Genomic DNA, 24,226 nt, shown 5'->3' on the forward strand with positions numbered 1-24,226 from the left:
AAGTTTATTCCTCGGCTGTAATTTAAGTCCATGAGGAAATAAAGCAGGGAAGAGGGATCTATTTTGTTTTCTAGCCTCTAAAAAGGAAATCCCAGGAGTTCCCTGGTGGCCTAGCAGTTGAGTATCTGGTGTTGTTACTGTTGTGGCTTGGGTTTGATCTCTGGCCTGGGAACTTCCACATGCTGGGGGTGAGCCAACAGATTAGGCAGATAGACAAACAGACAGATGGACAGATAGAAAATCCCAAAGTAACGCCGTCCTCTCCATCACTTGAAACTGCCTACTCAATGCTGCCCACAGAACCGTAACGCAAGCCAAGGCTGCAACTCAACATTCCCTGGGGTCACAGTAGAAATGGTGTAACAGGTGGAATTAATTGCAATCATATATTGATTTAACTCCACATATCTGAAATAGTGTCACTTCAACATCTAATCAATACAAAAGTTATTACTGCGATTGTCTACACTCTTTTTTCCCACGAAGTCTGTGAAATCTGGTGGACGCATTACACCACAGCACCTCCACCGGGACTTGGCAGCTTCAAGTGTCCAACAGCCGCTTAGGGCTCATGGCTTCCCTTTGGACAGCACAGTTCTGAATGTCACTGAAATCCAGCAAGGAACCTCTTGCCAAGGCATAGAGCAGGTCCACTTGTATAGTCTGCAGAAGCGACTCATGGAGGTCCCCTCCCTCCCTCCCTTCGTTCCCTTCCCACCTCCTTCCTTTCTTACTGTCTTTCTTTCTGTCTTTCTTTCCTTGCAAAGGCATGTGAAAGTCTCCATGCCAGGGATTAAACCTATATCACGGCAGTGACAATGCCTTTCTTTCCATTTTCTTTCTTTCTTTCTTTTTTTTTGTCTTTTGCCCTTATTTTTAGGGCCGCACCCATGGCATATGGAGGGTCCCAGGCTAGGGGTCTAATCAGAACTTTTGCTGACGGCCTACACCACAGCCACAGCAACTTGGGATCTGAGCCGCATCTGCGACCTACACCACAGCTCACGGCAACGGAGGATCCTTAACCCACTGAGTGAGGCCAGGGATCGAACCCACAAGCTCATGGTTCTTAGTCGGATTAGTTTCCATTGTGCCACGACGGGAATTCCTTTTCTCTCTTCCTTCCTTCCTTCCTTTCCTTCTCTTTCTTTCTTTCTTTCTTTCTTTCTTTCTTTCTTTCTTTCTTTCTTTCTTTCTTTCTTTCTTTCTTTCTTCCTTCCTTCCTTCTCTCTCTCTCTCTTTCCTTTCTCTTTTCTCTTTCTCTTTCTTCCTTTCTCTATTTCTTTCTTTCTTTTCTTCCTTGCCAAAGGCATGTGAAAGTTCCCAGGCCAGGGATTACACCTGTGCCACAGCAGTGACATTGCCAGATCTCTAACTTGCTAGGCCATCAGAGAACTTCCAGAGGTCCTGCCAGGGTCGCACTGAGCAGCTTGGGTGGCGCGGCCCTGCCTCAGTCTCCTGTTCAGTCCTCCCATCTGCTAAGTGAGGCTGTCCCATTGCCCATGTCTATTCATCGAGGACACATGGGGAGTTTGAAGAGCATGGGGAGCTTTCCTGAGACCCAGAGGGTGACCATTCCAGTTTGCCCAGGACTGTCCCAGCTCTGGCACTGAAAGTTTCATGTCCCAGGCACACATTAGTACCAATAATAACGTGAGCACAACGGATAACTCCTTGTTAAATGAAGGTTCGTCGCGGTACCTGATGATCTGGTACATGACCGGGTTGGTGAACAAGGGCTCATCCAGCTCATTGTGGCCCCACTGCCTGTAGCACAGCAAGTCAACAATCACGTCCTTCCGGAACTGGCGCTGATACTCCAAGGCCAGTCGTGCCGCGTGGACCACCTCCTCCGGGCTGTCTCCATTGACGTGGATGATGGCACAGCCCACAAGCTTCCCTGGGGCAGAGAAGACGGAGATGAGGCTGGCCAGTCAACATCTTAACCTACCTCCACGTCCTCTTGTCTGCATGGACAGAGGGCCTGAGGCCTCAGGGGTAGCGTGGTGTGGTTGTTAAGAGCCCAGCCTTTGGAGGCCGGCTGACAAGAATGAGTTCAAGTCCCAGCTCTGTGACTTACTGTGCGATCTGGTAAAGGGAGGAATCCTGGTCTCCGTATCTGCAACACTGGCCTAAGAGGTCCGAGCGCTTGGCGATGTTGTAAAGAGCCCATGAGTTAATGCACGTAAAGTCCCTCACAGAGCCTGGGACATGATCACTGATACTTACTTGGCTGTGATCATCATTACTGTCATCCTTCCTCCTGAGATAAAAATGTCGTTAAAAGATGCACCCTAGGAATTCCCATTTCGCAGCGGAAACGAACCCGGCTAGGAACCATCGGGTTTCGGGTTCGACCCCTGACCTTGCTCCATGGGTTATAGATTCTGCATTGCTGTGAGCTAGGGTGTAGGTTGCAGACTCCGCCTGGATCCCGTGTGGCTGTGGCTGTGGCCAGCAGCTGTAGCTCCGATTAGACCCCTAGCCTGAGAACCTCCACATGCCTCAGATATGGCCCTAAAAAGCAAAAAAAAAAAAAAAAAAGATGCATCCTAGAAAAAAGTGGATTTTCTCCAATGAGAAGTTTGAGATCAAATCTTCAGAGTCTCAAACAAAAAAATTCACTTACATAGCCCTAACAGGCATCCAGGCCAGGCTCCAGGTGTGAAAACAAAACAGTTCCAGAGTTCCCATTGTGACTCAATGGATTAAGAATCTGACATAGTGCCCATGAGGATGCAGGTTAAACCCCTGGCCTCTCTTGGTGGGTTAAGGATCCAGCGTTGCCACAGCTGTGGTGTAGGCTGGCAGCTGTAGGTCTGATTTGATCCCAGCTCTAGAACTGCCATATGCCACAGGTGCAGCCATACAAAGAAAAAAAAAAAACAGAACAGTTCATACCATCTAACAGTTCTTGCAATTCTGTGAAACAGAGAATAATAAAAAGCCCCACCTTTCTTTTAATACTGCCAATTTCCACAGGTTAAAACAGTTGATTCTGCTTCTTCACATCTGATTTCCAACCAGACCCTTTGGCCGAATTTACATGTTGAACGTATCCTTTTGGACTGAGGTCTGGGGTAGTCCAAATCTGAATATCCTAAAAACAATTATTCTAGCTGTACCAACTGGGTTGATTTCTGGATTCTTCCGATCATTCAACTGGATTCTTAAGCAGTTTGAGACTGTACCCTCTGAGTTCCACTCTTATTTCCTTAGATGTAAGACTGTTACAGGATGTAAGACTATTACAGAAATATTAACACCGTTGGTGACCACTGACCATATCTAATCCAAATTTGTCTTTTTTGTTTATCTTTTTTTTTTTTTTTGGTCTTTTCAGGGCCACACATGCACAGCATATGGAAGTTCCCAGGCCAGGGGTCAAATTGGCTTATGCCACAGCAATGCAGGATCCAAGCCTCAACTGCGACCTACACCACAGCTCACGGCAATGCTGGATCTTGAACCCACTGAGCGAGGCCAGGGTCCGAAGCCATGTCCTCATGGATACAAGTCAGGTTTGTTACCACTGAGCCACAACAGAAACTCCCTGATCCAAAAGTTGAAATGGGACAACCAGGGAGGCTCACTGCTCTGAGTGAACTGGAAATGTCTCCAGGCACTCCTGGTCTGCCTCAGCCACATGAGGTCCTCCCTGTGCTACGCACCGATGTCACTGCAGTACAAGGAAGACCTTCCTCTCTCTGCAGGAGTGGTGTAGCCCAGCTGGTTATTGACAATCAGATGGATGCTCCCACCAATTCTGAAATGTGGGAGATTCGAGAGCGTAAATGTTTCAGGAACGATCCCTTGGCCACAGAAAGAAGCATCACCGTGAACCTAGATCATGGGGGAGAAAAGAAAGACAATGAACATAAGGACTGGAAAAAGTGAGGTTTCCAAAGAGCAACAGGAATAAAAAGAACCATGCTCTCCCCGCTCCCCCTGCGCTCCTAAAAATCTGCTGGCTACAGGATTTTCTAGAATGATGAGGCTGATCACAAGCAGCTTTCAAAGATGCTAAATCAGCCCTTTCCTTTCTGGAGCCACCAGTGGTGACCAATTCCTTCCACTCCACATCCCCTAGAGCCCACAGCCATCACCTGGCGCATCCCCATCAAACTGCTAGCAGATACAGCAGCGCCAGAGAAGAAAGGGCACCTGGAGGTGGAGCAGAAAAAGCAGCTCCAGAAAAACAGGCTGCAAGACAGCAGGAACGATGCACAGCTTTCAACTCTCCCTCTGCCCCAATTATCCTGCCCCCGAAAGAGACCGAGGTGTAGTCTACACCGCCTAACCCCCACTGGCTGGGCTGGCCCCCACTTTGAACATAAGAGAGTGATGTGACAGCAAAGGCAGGAGGTGTCAGGGGAGAATATATTAGACACAAGTGAAAGGGGGCGTTAAGGAAAAAGCAAAATACTATGCTAAGAGTATCTCTGAAATGCACTGTTCTTCCAGAACTTTTGAAATCTGCTAGATCATGATATCATAAAAACTGTAGACAGAAAGTGGTAGAGAAGGGGGTAAGTTTTTTTGAGAAAAGCTGAAGGCAAATAATGAGGGGAGTGTAGGCCTTAGGAGGAAACATGAGCTCTGCCGACTTCACCCTAAATAAAAGTCTATTATCCAGCAAATCGGTATGTCATACACCTTAAATTTACACGATGTTATATGGCAAATATATTTTAATTAAAAACTTAATTGGAGTTCCTGTCGTGGCGCAGTGGTTAACGAATCCGACTAGGAACCATGAGGTGGTGGGTTCGGTCCCTGCCCTTGCTCAGTGGGTTAACGATCCGGCGTTGCCGTGAGCTGTGGTGTAGGTTGCAGACGCGGCTCGGATCCCACGTTGCTGTGGCTCTGGCGTAGGCCGGTGGCTACAGCTCCGATTCGACCCCTAGCCTGGGAACCTCCATATGCTGCAGGAGCGGCCCAAGAAATAGCAAAAAAAGACAAAAAAAATTAATTAAGGGACAAGTTCCTGTGGTGGGCTCAGTGGTAACAAACTCAACTAGTATCCATGAGGATGCGGGTTCGATCCCTGGCCTTGCTCAGTGGGTTAAAGGATCCGGCTTTTCCGTGAGCTATAGTGTAGGCTGCAGACTCAGCTTGGATCCCAAGTTGCTGTGGCTGTGGTGTAGGCCGGCAGGTGTAGCTCTGATCAGACTCCTAGCCTGGGAACCTCCCTAATGCCACGAGTGCTGCCCTAAAAAGCAAAAATAAAATAAAATAAAATAAAATAAAATAAAATAAAATAAATAAATAAAAGCAAAAAAAGGAGTTCTTATTGGGGCTCAGTGGAAATGAATCTTGCTAGCATCCATGAGGACACAGGTTCTAGCTTGTCCTCACTCAGTGGGTTAAAGGATTCCACTTTGCCATGAGCTGTGGTGTAGGTCACAGATGCAGCTGGGATCCGACACTGCTGTGGCTATGGCATAAGCCGGCAACTGTAGGTCCAGTTCAGCCCCTAGCCTGGGAACCTCCATATGCTGCCAGTGTGGCCCTAAAAAGCAAAATAAATAAATAAATAAATAAATAAATAAAATTAGTAAATAAATACATTTTTAAAAGCCAAAAAAAAAAAAAAAGGAGTTCCCGTTGTGGCTCAGTGGAAACGAATCTGACTAGCATCCACGAGGACACAGGTTCCATCTCTTGCCTCACTCAGTGGGTTAAAGGATCCGGCTTTGCCATGAGCTGTGGTGTAGGTCGTAGACGCAACTCAGATATGGCATTACTGAGGCTGTGGTGTAGGCCTGTGTCTACAACTCTGATTCTACCCCTAGCCTGGGAACCTCCATATGCCGTGCGTGTGGCCCCAGAAAAAGACAAAAAAAAAGGGGGGGGGGGATCAATTAAGGGAATTCTGGTGTGGTGCAGTGAGTTGAAGATCCAGCACTGTCACTGCAGAGGCTTAGGTCACTGCTGTGGCCAGGGTTCTACCCCTAGTCTGGAAATTTCTGCATGCTGTGGGTGCAGCCAAAAAAAAAAAAAATTATTTAAATAAAAGGCTATTATCACAAATAGCCAAAATGCTGATTTAAAGAATAAAATGATCTGGAAAAAAAAAATTAAACGACCTGATATGGTAACTTTTGGGGTCCTAATAATAGCAGAAATAAAAGACTTAAATATGAATGAAGAAAGAATCCTTGGGAGTTCCCATTGTGACTCAGTGGGTTAAGGACCCACTGTTGCGGTGAGTGTAGCAAAGGTCAGAGATGTGGCTCGGAGCTGGTGTTGCTCAGCTGCAGCTCCAATTTGACCCCTGGCCCAGGAACTTCCATAAGCCACATGTGGGCAGTAAAAAACAAAACAAAACAAAACAACAAAGGGAAGCATATTTTTTTTCCCCTAGTAACACTGAAAATGTCCTTAAAAGGGTAATTTTTATATAAGTGGAACATTTTGGCTAAGAAGGGAAGCACTCCTTTGCTTGGTGCAATCTCCAGCCCACACCTTCCCGTCGATAGGGTCCAGAGGGATGAGTGACACTTTGAAGCATCCACACACAGCCAAAGCCTACCCTTACATCATGTCCGAAACACTACACGTTATCGCCATCAATCACTTCAACAACCAGGTGTGGGAGGCCAGGTAAGGGAATCACTACTGTCCTTTCTACAGGTAAGAAAACCAAGGTTCAGAAAGAGTATGTATCTCCCATGGCTTGAATTACGTTCGACTCTCTCTGATGCCTCCGTTGTTTTTTTTTTACTTATTTCCTCGTCTCGCTAAACCTTTCTCATGGATTAAGGAACTTATAATATTCTCACTTAATCCTCAGAACACTATGAGGAGTTAATACACTCCCATTTACCTCTAAGATTCAGAAAACCTGGAGTTCCCATTGTGGCGCAGTGGTTAACGAATCCAACTAGGAACCATGAGGTGGTGGGTTCGGTCCCTGCCCTTGCTCAGTGGGTTAACGATCCGGCGTTGCCGTGAGCTGTGGTGTAGGTTGCAGACGCGGCTCGGATCCCGCGTTGCTGTGGCTCTGGTGTAGGCTGGTGGCTACAGCTCCGATTGGACCCCTAGCCTGGGAACCTCCATATGCCGCGGGATCGGCTCTAGAAATGTCAAAAAGACAAAAAAAAAGAAAAATAAATAAAAAGAATTAAGCAACTAGTAATCATTGTAAGATAGCTCAGAATTAAATAAACTTCATTGAACTACTCCATGGTTTGCTAAATAAGATATATTGTAATTAGCATGATAGAGCCTGCTTCCATTTCTATCTATATACAGCAGGCTGAGATTGCCTGGAGTTAGCTGACAGGATTTTTCTCTTTTTTTAGGCTTGTTGAAAATCCACAGTGATGTTCTGAATCTGTACAATAATTGATAATTAATTTTATGTTCTTGTATTATATGCCTGGAAGACACACACACACACACACACACACACACACACACACACACACAAAGATCTACTTACTGTGAATATTTTAGAGTATCATGAATTAACTCAAGGTAAAGAGAAAGTCTAGCTAATGACTTGAAGATTTCTACTGATTGATTGACTGGCTGCGATCACAGCACGTGGAAATTCCCGGACTAGGGATCTAAACCATGCCATAGTGGTGACTTGGGCCGCCGCAGTGACAACACTGGATCCTTAACCCACTGAGCCACACAGAAACTCCAAGGATTTCTACTTAGAAATACTACAACATAATCAAATCTTTTTCTTTTTTTTTTCTTTTAGGGCTGCATACGGAAGTTCCCAAGCTAGGGGTCGAATCGGAGCTACATCTGCTGGCCTACACCACAGCCACAGCAACGTAGGATCTGAGCAGAGTCTGTGACCTACACCATAGCTCACGGCAACACCAGATCCTTAACCCACTGAGCAAGGCCAGGGATCGAACCCACAACCTCGTGTTTCCTAGTCGGATTCATTTCTGCTGTGCCATGACAGGAACTCCATCAAATCCAATTTTGCTTACAATCGATTTACTACCAGTGTCTGGCCCATAGAAAATTAACACGAATAAGATAATGTGGTTATTTATATACACAGTCAAATAGTCTACTGCGTTGTAGATTTATTGATTTCTGTTGGGTTTTGATAACTCAGTTACTAAGTTAATTATTTTCCAGTACTTGAAGTTTCATTTTTTTTTTTTCCTTTTTGGTCTTTTTAGGGCTGCACCCACAGCATATGGAAGTGCCCAGGCTAGGGGCCAAATCAGAACTGTAGCTGCCGGCCTACACCACAGCCACAGCAACAGGATCCAAGCTACATACTCAACCTACACCACAGCTCACAGCAACTCCAGATCCTTAACCCACGCAGCGAGGCCAGGGATCGAACCTGAATCCTCACGGATACTAATTGGGTTTGTTAGCACTGAGCCATAATAGGAGTTCCTTTTTCTTTTTTATGGCTACACCTGCAGCATATGGAAGTTCCCAGGCTAGGGGTCAAATAGGAGATGCAGCTGCCACCCTACGCCACAGCCACAGCCACACAGGATCCTAGCCGTGTCTGCGACCTACACCACAGCTTGCGGCAACACCAGATCCTTTAACCCACTGAGGGAGGCCAAGGATCAAACCCTCATTCTCATGAACACTATGTCACGTTCTTAAATGACTGAGTCACAGTGGGACCTCCCAAAGGTTCATATATTTTTAAAATTTTTATTGAGATATAGTGGATTTACAATATTATCTAAGTTTCATGTGTACTACGTAGTGCTTTGTAATTATCAAAGGTTATACGCCATTTATAGTTTTCATAAAATATTGGCTCTATTCCCTATACTGTACAGTATATCCTTGTAGTTTATTTTATACGTGGTCGTTTGTATAAACTACTTAATCTCCTACCCCTATCTTGCCCCTTCCCTTTCCCCACTGGTAACCACTAATTTGTTCTCTTTATCTGTGAGTCTGTTTCTTTTTTATTATATTCACTAGTTTGTTGTATTATTTAGATTCCATAAAGGTTCCTATGGAAGTGAATACTTGCAGAAGAAAAATATGACCCACGCTCCAAACTTCTAAAATACACCTGTTAGGTTACCAAAAACTGGGGGGAGCAGAGGAAGTAATACGCTAACAATGTGTACTGTTTGCCTTAATGCCAAAGACATTCACTGTAAAATGAAGAAGCAAGGAATTCCCTGGGGGCCTAGTGGGTTAAGGATCTGGCATTGCAAGCACTGTGGCTTGGGTCACGGCTGTAGCATGGGTTTGATCCCTGGCCCAGGAACTTTCATGAGCCACAGGTGCAGCCTAAATAAATAAATAAATAAAAATAAAATGAACAAACAAGCAAACAAAATAAACCCAGACTCCTGCAGCCTTGTTAGACAGAAGGATACCATGTTGTCTCCAAGAGGGTTATACTTTCAGAGAAATAATGACACCTGTCGTCTTAGCAGAGGCAGGGTTGCTGGTCTGGACCCCCCTTAACGAATTCATTACTCAAGAAAGGAAACCACAGTAAAGACCTCAAAGCCAGCTGCCTTGAGATTAGATCTCACATTTGCTATGAATGTTTAAAACAACCCTAGAATCTTCTTTTCCCAAAAGTTCATCTCAGGAGTTCCCACTGTGGTTCAGTGGGTTAAGAATCCGCCTAGGGGGATCCCAACGTGGCTCAGTGGTTAACGAATCCGACAAGCATCCATGAGGATGCGGGTTTGATCCCTGGCCTCGCTCAGTGGGTTAAGGATCCAGGCGTTGCTGTGAGCTGTGGCACAGCCCAGTAGCTGCAGCTCCAAATCCACCCCTAGCTCGGGAACTTCCACAGGCCATGGATGTGGCCCTAAGAAAAAGACACACACACACAAATCCATCTCATCTTGAGACATGTCTGCTGTCTCCTGTCCTAAGCGCCCACCCGGACCCTTTCTTCCTGATCTTCCCAACCTCTGGCCTCACTTCCCGAAGATACGGTACCTGCAGGCAAATGACTTTGTCCCCAGGCTGAGCCGAACTGTCTGGAGAGTAGTCCCCATCCTGCCTCGACTGCTGCCTCCCACGGGTCTTCCCGACAGCCACGGGGTTCACGGCTTCCAGGTGGGAGGGGTTAGGGAGCATGGTCACGTGGAGGGGATGGTGTGCCCCGAAGTCCAGGTCAACCGAGGAGGTCAGGTGAGACAGGACATCGCCAACGGCGGAGACGTTTTCCGGAAATTCACTTAAGCCTCGCATTTTACGGAACATCAACTATGTCAAGTGAACATACGAGAAAAAATGTCTTTCATCAAATAGACAAGTAGGGAAGAAGGAGGTGGTTCATTTCAATCATACAATAAAAAAACCTTATGCAAATGCTTTTACAGCTATTATGGACGATGCATTATTTAAAGTTAGGCACAAACTTATAACTGCTCAAAGAGAACAAATTTGGAGATGTTCACAGGCAAATAAAGTTCTGATACTTTAAGAAGAGTCTAGCATTATACAGATGGAAAGTTACCCCTGCCTTTTATTTTATTTTTTATTTTATTTTTATTTATTTATTGTCTTTTTGCCATTTCTTGGGCTGCTCCTGCGGCAGACATATGGAGGTTCCCAGGCTAGAGGTCCAATCGGAGCTATAGCTGCCAAGCCTACGCCAGAGCCACAGCAACGCGGGATCCGAGCCGCGTCTGCAACCTACACCACAGCTCACGGCAACGCTGGATCCTTAACCCACTGAGTGAGGCCAGGGATCAAACCTGCAACCTCATGGTTCCTAGTCGGATTCGTTTCCACTGCGCCACGATGGGAACTCCACCTCTGCCTTTTAATAAGCAAAAATTTTTTTTGATTGCGCCTGTGGCAGTCGGAAGTTCCTGGGCCAGGAATCGAACCTCTGTCACAGCAGTAACCTGACCACTGCAGTGACAATGCCAGATCCTTAACCCACTAGGTCATCAGGGAAATCCTCTTTCTTTTTTTTTTTGGCCATACCTGCAGTATGTGGAAGTTCCTGGGCCAGGGATCGAGCACTTGCCACAGCAGTCATCAGAGCCACAGCAGTGACAGTGCTGGATCCTTAACCCACTAGGCCACCAGGAAACTCCTCTTTTCCTTTCTTTTTTTTTCTTTTTTCTTTTTTTTTTTTTTGGTTGATTGCACCTGAGGCTTGCGGAAGTTCCTGAGCTAGGGATCAAACCTGTGCCACGGAAATAACCAGAGCCACAGCAGTGACAACACCAAATCCTTAACCGGCTGAGCCAAAAGGGAACTCCCGGAATTCCTCTTTTCTGTTCTCAGGATACATTGTTCATTGATTATTTCCACGATACTCCTGGACCAATGACTCATATGCTTAGCTGGTTTTCAAAAAAAGAATTATTACCTTTGGTTTTATTCTGTTATAATCCACTACACATCACTGGTGGGAAACACACCAAGTCACTTACCTCTGGAGGGAACTGCAGAAGGCCTGTCAGTAGGTTCAGCCTCCCTCTATGGGGCATCCCAATAATGACATCGGTGACCCCGCTGTAGGCAGCCATTCTCAGCAGCTCGTAGAAAAAGCCCATCATGCTTTCAGCCCCTTCGCCTCCGTATCGCTTCACCGTGGCAAACTTGGTGGCCAAAAAGTGGTCAAACGCCTGTGGAACACCATGTCAATGCATTCATTACAGGAGGGCTGACGGCTCGGGTCAAAGTCAAACACGTGTAAGAATTCTGGCCCCCGAGCCGCTTCAAGCAGCTGCACCAGAGCCCCGACACTTCAGACCCCAGAGACAGACAGGAAGTCACCCAGAGCCTGGCAGTAATGCCCCGCCGGGGACACCAGACAGCATCAGGGACACGGAGAAAATAACCTGCATGATAGAATAACCCATCCCAGCCAGAATCCTCTCAGAATCCACTTCCTTCTATACTAGGGGCCAGGGCCTCTTCCAGGACTTGGGTTTAATATGGGGCTCTCCAGCAGTATTTCATCTGGGCTGCAGACTAGCCAATGACCCAAATAATTAGGAACAGGTTTTTTGTCATCGCTTTTTATTTTGTTTTCCTTTTAGGGCCGTACCTTCAGCATGTGGAAGTTCCCAGGCTAGGAGTAGAATTGGAGCTACAGCTGCCAGCCTACACCACAGCTCAGGGCAACACCAGATCCTCAACCCATTGAGTGAGACCAGGGATTGAACCCACATCCTCATGGATACCAGTCAGGTTCTTAACCTACTGAGCCACAACGGGAACTCTGGTTTTTTTGGTTTTTTTTTTTTTTTTTTTTTTGTCATCTTGATGTGCCTGAGTCCAGCTCACAGCCCTGACACACACTCAGTGGATTACTCTGTATAGAGAGCTTCTTCCTTATCGAGTTCTCCTTTTTCTTTGTTTCTTTTTTGTTGTTGCTGTTGTTTTGTTTTTTGCTCTTTAGGGCCACACCTGTGGCATATGGAAGTTCCCAGGCTAAGAGGCAAATCAGAGCTGCAGCTACCAGCCTACACCACAGCCAGGGCAACACTGGATCTGAGCTGCATCTGTGACCTACACTGCAGCTTGCAGCAAGGCCAGATCCTTAACCCACTGAGCAAGGCCAGGGATCAAACCTGCATCCTCCTAGATACTAGTCAGGTTCTTAACCTGCTGAGCCACAACAGCAACTCCTCTTTTACTTTTTTATCACTTCAGATCATAAAAGGAGAAATCAGATCTTAAGGATTTTTCGGTCTCGTATACAGGGGATAGACAAATACATAAAAAGCATCGACGCTGAGGAGAATCAACAGATCCACTGTTTGGCGATCTACTTTTTTCTGCTTGGAATAAAGTGGTGTGTATTATAGTCTGTTGTGTTGAGGCCATGGGGTAAGCTCAGGAGCTCCTGTCTTAACTCCCTCTCTTCCACATGTATAGATCTTTGTGGAAAATGAGCCAACCAATTCCTTTGCTATTAGCTGCTACACTTTTTTTTTTCATCTTTTTGTCTTTTCTAGGGCTGCTCCCACAGCATATGGAGGTTCCCAGGCTAGGGGTCTAATTGGAGCTGTAGCTGCCAGCCTACGCCACAGCCACAGCCACACCAGATCCAAGCCGCATCTGCGACCTACGCCACAGCTCACGGCAATGCCGGATCCTGAACCCGCTGAGCAAGGCCAGGGATCGAACCCGCAACCTCATGGTTCCCAGTCAGATTCGTTAACCACTGCGCCACAATGGGAACTCCTTAGCTGCTACTCTTATACCTGAGATTCTAGCATGAGTTTCAACAAATGTTTTCGCTCTTCTGTGGTAAATGCCTCCTTTTTCAGTTCCTCAAACCTCTTGGCAAACCAGTCTTTCTCCTCCTGGCTCTGAAGCTGGGACGTTTCAATAGAAATCTGCCCACAGTAGATCTGGTTGAGATAGGCCACGACTTCCTTGAGAGAGGCCTCCTCCTTCCCCATGTTCAATAAGCCTACGAAATGGAAACAAAGAGATTGTTTTAGAGAACAAGCAACCATGTAACTCATGATCGAACACACTAAACGCCTTACTGCAATTCCGAGTGCTTCATTCCATATAGCTTGGGTCATCCTCAGTGGTTATCTAGATTTTTCTAAAACTGAAAGTGGGAGTTCCCGTCGTGGCTCAGCAGAAATAAATCTACTGTCCATGAGGACGCAGGTTCGATCCCTGGCCTCACTCGGTGGGTTAAGGATCTGCCGTTGCTGTGGCTGTGGTGTAGGCCGGCAGCTGCAGCTCTGATTTGACCCCTAGCCTGGGAACCCCCATATGCCGAGGGTGCAACCCTTAAAAAAATTTTTTTAAAGTGAAAGTAAAAACATGGTGGAAGGCCATAAGGTAGTGAAGCTAAGAAAGGGAATAAAACTCTTTCTTCCCCCAAATAGAGCCATGATGCTTCACGCCAAATTATGACTCTATAGTCAGTTCAAACTTAATTTCGAAACCTACCTTTCAACTGCTTTATAGCTGCAGATCAAATATACTACCCTTATTTAAAATATCTATCTACCAAAATGTTCGTCTTATATTAATATCTACAAAGCAATGCCTATTATTAAACAATTGGTCTTAATGGAATTAATATTGATAGCAATGCAACAGTCTAAGGTAAAAGGAAATCTCCCTGAACCTTAGCCACAGAACAGGAAGGCTTGTAATATGGCATTAGCCCAGCACTAAATCACTTATCCATCATTTGCCTAAACCTGCAATGTAAGTTTAACAAACCAACATTTGCTACGTCACTGCGCTTTCTTAAACGTTAGCTCTTTGACACTGATTGACCATTCTGCAGTGAAAATGAGACCGTGTATGTCTCTTGATTTCAGGAGTTCCCCTTGTGGCTCAGCAGTAACAAACCTGACAACTATCCATGAGGATGTGGGTGTGATCCCTGGCCTTGGTCCGTGGGTTAAGGATCGTGTTGCTGTGAGCTATGGTGTAGGTTGCAGATATGGCTCACATCCAGGTATCCAGCTTTGCCGTGGCGTAGGCCAGCAGCTGCAGCTCCAATTTGACCCTTAGCCTGGGAATTGCCCTATGCTATGGGTGTGGCCCTAAAAAGACAAAAACAAAAACAAACAAAACTGATTTCAATTCCTCTTTACCCAGACATGTAATTACCGGATCATAGGATAGTTCTATTTTTAATTTTCTCAAGACCCTTGATACTGTTTCCATAGCGGCTGCACCAACTTGCATTTCAACCTGATGGTGCACAGGGCTCCCTTTTCTGCACATCCTCACTGACACTTGTTACGGCTTGTTTTTCTGAGGATGGCCAATGGCCATTCTAACAGGTGGGAGGTGACAGCTCATTGCGGTTTTGATTTGCATTTCCCTGAAGATTCCTGATGCGGTATACCTTTTCACGTACCTGTTGGCCATTTGTCTATATGACCTGAACACAGCGGAAACGCACCCTATGGGGAGACCATTCTAGAACCTCAAGACTGCTCCTCCCAGACGGTGTTCAGACGTGCCCCTCACTCTCTCCTCTCACTCTGGGGAAACCTCAGCTCCAGCAGGCATGTGGGTTCTTCAAGAACAAAGAAAGGAGGAGTTCCTGTCGTGGCTCAGTGGTTAACTAACCCAACTAGTATCCAATCCCTGGCCTTGCTCAGTGGGTTAAGGATCCAGCGTGGCTGTGACCTGTGGTGTAGGTCACAGATGCAGCTGGCGTGGCTGTGGCTGTGGCGCAGGCTGGCCGCTGTATAACTCCTATTTGACCCCTAGCCACAGAACTTCCATATGTCGCACCTGCAGACCTAAAAAGCAAAAAAAAGAAGGGAGCCCCACCTCTGCTGGCAGTTAACTATTAATGAGGACAGTTGATTGTTCATGGGGTTTTACCTGCAGTATTGAAGGGTCCCTGCAAAGTCTGCACGAGGGCTTGGATTTCAGGCACATTCTCCTGCAGCGCTCGGCCAGTGAAGAGGGGGTTGATTTTGGCTGCTTTGTGACCGTGCTCGCAATATACGGTTACCAACCTGGCAAGGCCGTGATCCACTAAATCACAGGGGAAAAAAGAAGAAAACAAACAGTTTAGGAAATGCCCACAAGCCACAAAATCAGTTCTTCAAAGATGCCTTTGAGACCTCAGACATTTCTCACACATTGCTCCTACCCACCCTGTCTGTCAGAGGTTTTCAGGATTAAAGATTACCCGTGTCCAGGAAAACACTTATTTCTTTAAATTTATCTCCTGAGAGCAAAAGTCACTGAAAGATTACAGAAAGAAAACAGAACCAAGAGTGCACATTTGTGAAAATAACTATGCCCATGGATATTCAAAGGAAACACCCCAAATGGAAAACAACAGTTAAAACACTGAGATTATGAATAGTTACAATCCTCATAATTATTATTTGAGATTTTAATATCATACATAAAAAATAGAGACAAGTTGAACGACAAAACCAATGTTGCATTTTGTTCCTTTATTTCTTTAAGACCCCACGGATATATTTATCTATTTCATAGACTCATGAAACCACAGACGAGGAAGAGACTTTAGAAATGATCTTGCTACTCACATAATAAAAAAAAAATCCCATTTGTACCGTTTTAAATGGGTAATTCCTCAGTCTCTACTTAAAGGGGAATTATTCTCTTTCAATGAAGCCAGTTCTATCTTATATGATTGTATATCGATCCAAAAGCTTCTTTTTTTCCCTTTCCCACATGAAAGCCCTCCTAAAATTTGGGGGGGAAATCCTTCAAGCCCGCACTCAATTAGCTTTCAGTTCATCAAGGTGGTCCTGCACAAATGGAGCACAAATCTCTGGATGAGCAGATCCACTGTTAAAGGCACACATTCTCTGAACAGGTTTTTACCTTTCTGTCTTTTTTTAAGGGCTGCACCTGCGGCATATGGAGGTTCCCAGGCTAGGGGTCAAATCGGAGCTGTAGCCGCCGGCCTACACCACAGCCACAGCCATGCCAGATCCGAGCCACGTCTCTGCCTATATCACAGCTCACGGCAACACTGGATCCTTAACCCACTGAGGGAGACCAGGGATCGAATCAGCATCCTCATGGATCCTAGTCGGATTCACTTCTGCTGAGCCACAAAGGGAAATCCAGTACAGTTTTTTAAAATTGTGTTTTTGGAGTTCCCACTGCAGTGCAACAGGATTGGTGGCATCTCTGGAGCGATGAGACACAGGTTTGATCCCTGGCCCTGCACAGTGGGTTGGGGTTCCGGTGTTGCTGCAACTCTCATATCTGATCTGTATCCTGAGAACTCCATGTGCTGTGGGATGGCCAAAAAAAGAAAAAAAAATTATGTTTTTATTTTCAGAAGCCAAAGGAAATTGTTAGCATATTTTGAAACATCTAATGAGCATTTTATAAACATGTATTGCCACGCAATGACTTCAGAGCTAAATGCGTGCGTGCTGGGTCTGCATCCAGGGTACTGCCAGGTGTCCCTCTTGTCACAGGCTTAGAGGAAAGAACAGATATGTACTGAATATGCATTCAATATTCATCTTGAATAAGAAGGATGTGTCTGCATTAATCTAACAGTTAAGAGGAGCCAGACTATATCTAATGAACTAATCAATCCCAGGAAGTGAACCAATTTCAAGCCGGAGGTTAGTCATTTTGCTATAGGTTCTATTCTGACCTTATTCTAGTTCTCAACTGCTGTAGGACAACGTCATATTTCTGGATAAAGTCGAGATAGATTTGTCTAAAGCATTGTCCCTGTTGGCCACGCCTCTTTATTTTATCTCATTTTCCTTTTAGGGCTGCACCTGAGGCATATGGAAGTTCCCAGGCAAGGGGTCAAACTGGAGCTACAGCTGCTGGCCTACACCACAGCCACAGCAATGCTGGATCCGTGCTGTGTCTGCGACCTATACCACGGCTCAGGGCAATGCTGGATCCCTGACCCGCTGAGCAAGGCCAGGGATCCTCATGAATACTAGTCGGGTTCATTACCGCTGAGCCACAATGGGAACTCCAGGCCATGCCTCTTTAAAAACACCAGCTTCCCTGGGCTCTCTGGCATTGCAAGCTCCTGGGTTTCCTCACAACTCACTGGTTGGGGGTGGCCAGAGTTGGGGTTGGGCTTGGTGGGGGGGGCGGGGCGGTCTTCCTCTTTGTCCATCTCTAAAATACTGGTGCTCCCCGGTCTCAATCTCCCTTCCCTCTGGGTGATCTCCTCCATACTTCAACATCACCCACAAAACTACATCCTGAGGGGAGGAAGTCCAACGGTAAACTGTCAGAGCTATCGTCACACGCTCACAGCAATCTACTAGCCCCCTTTTGAAAACATTCTCTGAATGAACTCATGTCAGCTCGTAGAGATCACTGCTCCAATTTCTAACTGAAATTTTTCATTGAAAAGCCAAGCTTGGAGTTCCCGTTATGGCTCAGTGGAAACGAACCCAACCAGTATCCATGAGGATGGGGGTGCGATCCTTGGCCCCACTCAGTGGGTTAAGGATCCGGCATTGCTGCAAGCGGCGGGGTAGGTCGTAGATGCAGCTCAGATCTGGTGTGGCTGTGGCATAGGTCGGCAGCCGCAGCTCCTAGCCTGGGATTCAGCCCCTAGCCTGGGAACATCCATGTGCCGCAGGTGCAGCCTTAAAAAGAAAAAAACAAAGAAAAGCCAAGCTTTTCATGATGCTCTAGAACACTGGCGGGGAGTTGGCACAAAAGGATGTGGTTCGCCCAAAGAACACATGGTAGCTTCTATTCTGGAAGGACCAGAGAGAGGGCTGCTCCCCTCCCACCTCAGGCACATCCTACATCCATTCTGACAAGGCTTTCTCTCAGACCCTTGGTTCATCGCCCTGTTTTCTTCTGCCAGACCCAGTCCTGGACCTCTTCTCTCTCTGCCTCCCAGATCCTTCCACTGTGACCCCTGGAATCCTGTTCGGTGATGAACAAGCCTCCCTACATTCTCTACCTCCTCCCTATACGATCCTTACACTCCTGTCCTTACGGGGATCTGCCTTCCCCAGAGGACATGGGTAGAGGGTGAAGCTCCCCACCACCCACACCCACGGCCCTCAAGCATGGGGGAGGGAGGGTGGAGCCCAGGCGTCCGCGTTGTGCACTGACTTTTTCCTGTGTTAGTCCTCTAACTCTATAAACCCCCAGCCCTCGGCAGGACACGCCAGTGTTGCTAACTAATCCCCACTGGCCAAGAGGCATCACAACATAATGTGGTAGCAGAATGCTTACTGCAAAGGTGTCACTTTGTTTAGATGAGTGAAGGTTCTAAGACAATATCTATAGCATGAGACTGATTTTTGTTAAAATGATTGTATAATATATAATATTAATTTCATTATATGGTATATCTAGCATATTAGCATCTTTCTAAGCTTCCTATACGTATATGCATTTACACATGCATATGCATTTGCATATATATATTTCGTATATAAAGGAAATAGACCAAAAACTTAGTAAGGATCCTATGTCAAAATTCCTAATTTTTTTCTTGCTTATCATATTTCCTAAGTTTTCCACAGTGAACATGTATAGTAGAGCTCTTTAAATTGTATCCATTTAACTGACTCGCAATCTACTCCACGCAGAAAACTTTTTACTTCCTGGATCTCTCCGTTGCCTTCACTAGTTGACTACATGCTTGTAAGAATAAATTATATGTGTTCCTAAGGTCGTTGCTATGGGTAAAAGTAAAACATTAGGAGAGAAATGATAAAAATCCAGGAGGTTCTGCATTCAGATTGCTTTCATAAGTGCTCTTCATTTTAAAGATCTGCATATACAAAACTAAAAATAAATATATGTAAGTTAAAATACATAAAGCATCTCTCATTTCCTTCCGGTATTCCTTAATTTAAAGACTTGTCTTTAACTGACCAAGTTTCATTTTCAAATGTACTGGATAAAATTGCCTCAGCTGGAATACATTGGTAGCAAATACTGAAATTAAAAGATTTATGTATTTATTTATTTGGCCACATCCACAGCACTTAGAAGTTCCCAGGCCAGGGACTGAATCAGAGCCACAGCTGTGACCTATGCCACAGCTGCAGCAATGCGGGATCCTTAACCCCCTCGCCAGGCTGGAGATGGACCCTGTACCTCAGCAGCAACCCAAGCTGCTGCAGAGCTCATGCTAGGTCCTTAACCCACTGTGCCACAGCAGGAACTCCTTAAAAGATTTAAATGAATGAGATGACAGCAATATCTTCTTCAGAAAAACAAACAAAATCCTTGTTGCCTTATATATCAAAAGATTACTATAAGAGAAAAATGAGTTCCTTCACCCTGGGACATAAGACTAGCCTAACAACTTAGTGCTCATGATATTGACAAAAATTCAGAGGAATTTAATTGGATGTTTAATCCCTAAAAAGCCAGAGAGAATAGGGCAAACAACAGCAGTATGGACACACACTTCTTCAAAACAGAAAGTATTGGGAGTTCCCGTCATGGCTCAGTGGTTAACGAATCCAACTAGGAACCATGAGGTTGCGGGTTCGATCCCTGGCCTCGCTCAGTGGGTTAAGGATCCAGCATTGCCGTGAGCTGTGGTGTAGGTCGCAGACACGGCTCGGATCCTGTGTTGCTGTGGCTGTGGTGTAGGCTGGCTGCTACAGCTCCAATTCAACCCCTAGCCTGGGAACCTCCATATGCCTCGAGAGCGGCCCTGGAGATGGCAAAAAGACAAAAAACAAACAAACAAACACCCGGAAAGTATTGGAGGCATGCTTCTGGCTCAAGAGACTGGCTCATAGTAGATGCTAGAGGAAGATTTGTTATTATCTGAATGAGTGAAGTCCTGAGATCCAGCGTATGGTAATGGTGTCACAGAACCTCCTGATCAAAGGTTTCCAGAGCCCTCAAACATGAGGTACTAGAGTTGCAGTGAATCCTTCCTGCCCCCTCAGGGCCTCTCTCTTCTGAGACCTGCACCCTCCCCTCCCAACAGGTGGGTTCCAGTGACCATGTCTATATTGCTCCATTCTGCCTCCCAACAAGTCCGTGGATTCCAAAGATATCCGAGTCAAGGCAGGTCAGATCCAGTCTTCCCAGAACTGGAGACTTGGAATTGAGAGCCATGAGAAGGAAAAGCGTGAGCGTGTGGTCTTTAGAAACACCAGCATGCAAGCAAGGTGTATGCCCTTGGGTGGCATCTGAGAACCTGAATTTCAGGAACGTCCTCACCCCTCCCTTGCTGATACAGGTGATCCACTGTGCCCAGACTGTATGTGCCAACAAGGTGGTTTAGGTCATCACCTGCTTTCCTGCTGGGAGTCTGGATCTGGACACACCCAGAAGGTGCTTATATGAACATCTCCCTGGGGCCAAGTCTTGAATAGGCTTCCCTGGGCAGGAACACTGCATGTATGTTGCTGTGTTTCTGGAAGAGGAGTGTGTTCTGGGTGACCCCTTGTGGGAGAGAGAGCAGAAGGGAGCCTGCATAGTGGTTCCTTGGGCCTGTCCTGTGCCTTTGCCACAACGGTCCTGCTGTGCATTCTTATCGCATCACTACAATCCATCCTAACCACGAGCACAACTATATTCTGAGTGCCACGCGTCCCTTCTGGAGAATCTCTAAGTGTGGGGGTGGTCTTGAGGACCCCCCGACACACATTATGGGTGACACAGGAGCTAAGTGCCTTCACCACTGTGCCTTTTGGAACCACATACAGCTTCTGCCAGTATCCCTAGAGTCAGCTCTTTTCCTGGTTACTGGATGCATCTTTCGGTTCTAGGAGATGTCCTTGCACCCTTCCAATAAATACCCCCCCCCTTTTTTCTTTTTATGGCTGCGACCATGGCATATGGAAGCACCTGGGCCAGGGACTGAATCTGAGCCACAGCTGCAGCAACGTCAGATCCTCTAACCCACTGCTCCAGGCTGGGGGTGAACCCGAGCCTCCCCAGCAACCCAAGCAGCTGTGGTCAGATTCTTAATCCACTGGGAACTCCTCCCCACTTTGCTTAAGATGGCCAGAGAGGCTTTCTATTGCTTGTGACCCAAAGAATCTTATCTAAAACAAGAGTAAAAATAAATAAATAAATAAATAATAAAACAAGAGTAAAAAATATTATGATAGGGATATCTACATCAATTACTTTACTCTCTGCTGTAAGCAAACATGATGGGAACACCGAATAGTGTTGAAGAGTATTTTATTTTCAGGAAGGAATTTGTTCATATTAGCCAGCATGAAATAGACTGATGACTGGAACTCAACTAAACTTAGTACTTGAACTGAAAGTTAATACAGTTCTTTTTCATCATCTGGTCATAAACAGCCTCCCCCAAAATATCTAGGTCCAATCCACAGTCTATTTGCATTCTAGGCAGCATAAATTTTAATACAAGTGGGAATACTGAATATCTATAAACACGTTGAGGATTCCAAGAAAGAGAATTCCATAATTGGAGTCCCTTAAGCCCTGTTAAAATGAGATGGCTGATACCAGTTTTAACGTAGGAACTTCATAGATTACCACATCAAAAGCCAAGACTTTGGCATTCCTCGATGGCACAATAGTATCCGCATCATCTCTGAAGCGCCAGGATGTAGGTTCAATCTCTGGCCAGGCACAGTGGGTTACAGGATCCAACACTGCCAAAGCTGCAGCATAGGTCACAACTGAGGCTCAGATCTGATCCCTGGCCTGGGGACTCCATGTGCCATGAGGCGGCCAAAAATGGGGAAGAAAAGAAATAAAAGAAAAGCAGAGTTCCCTTCATGGCTCAGCTGTTAACGAACCCGACTAGGATCCATGACAATGTGGGTTCAATCCCTGGCCTCACTCAGTGGGTTAAGGATCTGGCGCTGCCATGAGCTTTGGTGTAGGTCACAGACACGGCTCGGATCTGGTGCTGCTGTGGCTGTGGTGTAGGCCGGCAGCTGCAGCTCCGATTTGACCCCTAGCCTGGGAACTTCCAAATGCCGTGGGTGTGGCCCTAAAATGACAAAGAAACAAACAAAAGGCCAAGACTGTGTACCAGAATACTACATTCTACACAACACACTCATACCTAGGCCATGGAGCTGCATTTATTTTAAATCATCTTCCCATCTCAAACACAGTATCTCTGCAAATTTATTTTGCCATATATGTCCTTCTTGGAAAAAAAAGACTTTAGGAGTTCCCGTCGTGGCGCAGTGGTTGACGAATCCGACTGGGAACCATGAGGTTGCGGGTTCAGTCCCTGCCCTTGCTCAGTGGGTTAATGGTCCAGCGTCGCCGTGAGCTGTGGTGTGGGTTGCAGATGCGGCTCGGATCCTGCGTTGCTGTGGCGTGGGTCAGCGGCTGCAGCTCCGATTAGACCCCTGGCCTGGGAACCTCCATGTGCCGCAGGAGCAGCGGCCCAAGAAATAGCTAAAAAAAAAAAAAAAAAAAAAAAGACTTTAAATACAAACCTTGTTCTGGTCCTTCTGTTTTTTTCTTATTCCTTTCTTAAATCACTGATAAGTAAGGGTCACAGATTGATAATAACTGATAGTGACCATTTATTGAGTACTAACTTTTGCGACACATTGTGCTGGAATTTTCACACACATCATCTTACCTAATCCGTGCAACACTGAAATAGGTGCCCTCATCTGCAGAAGAGTCAACTGAGGCCCAAAAAGGTTAAGTGACTTGCAAAAGGTGATAAAGGTAATGAAGAAGCTAGGATTTAACTATTTGTACTCAAGTGTGCTTGATTTTACTACACGGTTTTACCCATATACCATGAACAAAAATTAAAAAGGCAAGTTCAGGATCTAAGCAAAACGGATGAGAGAACTCAAAGTCATTGAAATATTTTTTAAAATTATCTAATTCTTTAAAAAATCTCTAATGTAATAAGATTTTTCCCAACTCTTTTTTTCTATACCTCCAGTAAAGGCTCCAATTTTTTCTCATATGCACCATGCCTGCAACCTCCCTTCAACTACTACAGCTCATTGCCAAGAGCAGTAACCATTAAAGACAGGAATCTCATGGCTCCCATCTGCAGATGATCTCTAAATTTTGCCATTTTTTAACAAGTCAAATCTTCGTAATGAAATTTATACCTATGGGTCACTGGTCCTCAACTGTTGCATTTCTATACACTAACAATGAACTATCAGAAAGAGAAATTAAGGAAACCACATTTACTATTGCATCAGAAAGAACAAAACACCTCGGAATAAATGTACCCAAGAAGGTAAAATACCTACATCTGGAAAACTATAAGAGACTAAAGATGATACAAACAGATGGAAAGATAGACCGTGTTGCTGGATTGGATGAAATAATATTGTTAAAATGATCCTACTACTCAAGCAATCACAGATTCAGTGCAATCTCTATCAAAATACCAACGGTATTTTGCACAGAACTAGAACAAATAATTCTAAAGTTTAGATGGAAACCTACCTTCATTTTAAACTGGGATTGTTGATAAATAAATTCAAGTTTACTTGGAAGTTGAGGTTTACAGAGGTTAAAGAACAAGCTGTTACTAAGAGCCAGATACAAAGGACACTCAACACAGGTCAAATTTTAACTACTGAAACCACTGTCATCCAAAAAGATTACTAGAAACAAATTCAATATCCCTTTGAAGCCTCATTGCAGTGAAAACCTTAGTAAGTGAGGTAGCTGTCTTACGCAGGCATTGATTTTTGACCAAGATAAACATATGAAGATGAGTTCCCACTGTGGCTCAGCTGGTTATGAACCTGGCTAGTATCCATGAGGATGCAGGTTCAATCCCTGGCCTCGCTTAGTGGGTTAAAGACCTGGCGTTGCCGTGAGCTGTGGTGTAGGCCAGCAGCTGCAGCTCCGATTTGATTCCTTGCCTGGGAACTTCCACATG

At 45.6% G+C, this 24,226-nt stretch overlaps 1 protein-coding gene across 3 annotated transcripts in view; it reads right to left on the reverse strand.

The window, feature by feature from the left end:
- Positions 1-24,226, reverse strand: part of DHTKD1 (dehydrogenase E1 and transketolase domain containing 1) — a 58,915-nt gene that overhangs the window by 24,831 nt on the left and 9,858 nt on the right. For all 3 annotated transcript variants that reach the window (XM_047754977.1, XM_047754975.1, XM_047754976.1), the window contains exons 2-7: positions 15,271-15,426; positions 13,158-13,369; positions 11,376-11,570; positions 9,922-10,191; positions 3,672-3,843; positions 1,702-1,900 (exon numbers count right to left, since the gene is read on the reverse strand). In XM_047754977.1, coding sequence (XP_047610933.1) covers positions 1,702-1,900; positions 3,672-3,843; positions 9,922-10,191; positions 11,376-11,570; positions 13,158-13,369; positions 15,271-15,426 — 1,204 coding nt within the window. The remainder of the gene's footprint in view (positions 1-1,701; positions 1,901-3,671; positions 3,844-9,921; positions 10,192-11,375; positions 11,571-13,157; positions 13,370-15,270; positions 15,427-24,226) is intronic.

This window comes from Phacochoerus africanus, chromosome 12 (genome assembly GCF_016906955.1).
Source record: "Phacochoerus africanus isolate WHEZ1 chromosome 12, ROS_Pafr_v1, whole genome shotgun sequence".
NCBI lineage: Eukaryota > Metazoa > Chordata > Mammalia > Artiodactyla > Suidae > Phacochoerus > Phacochoerus africanus.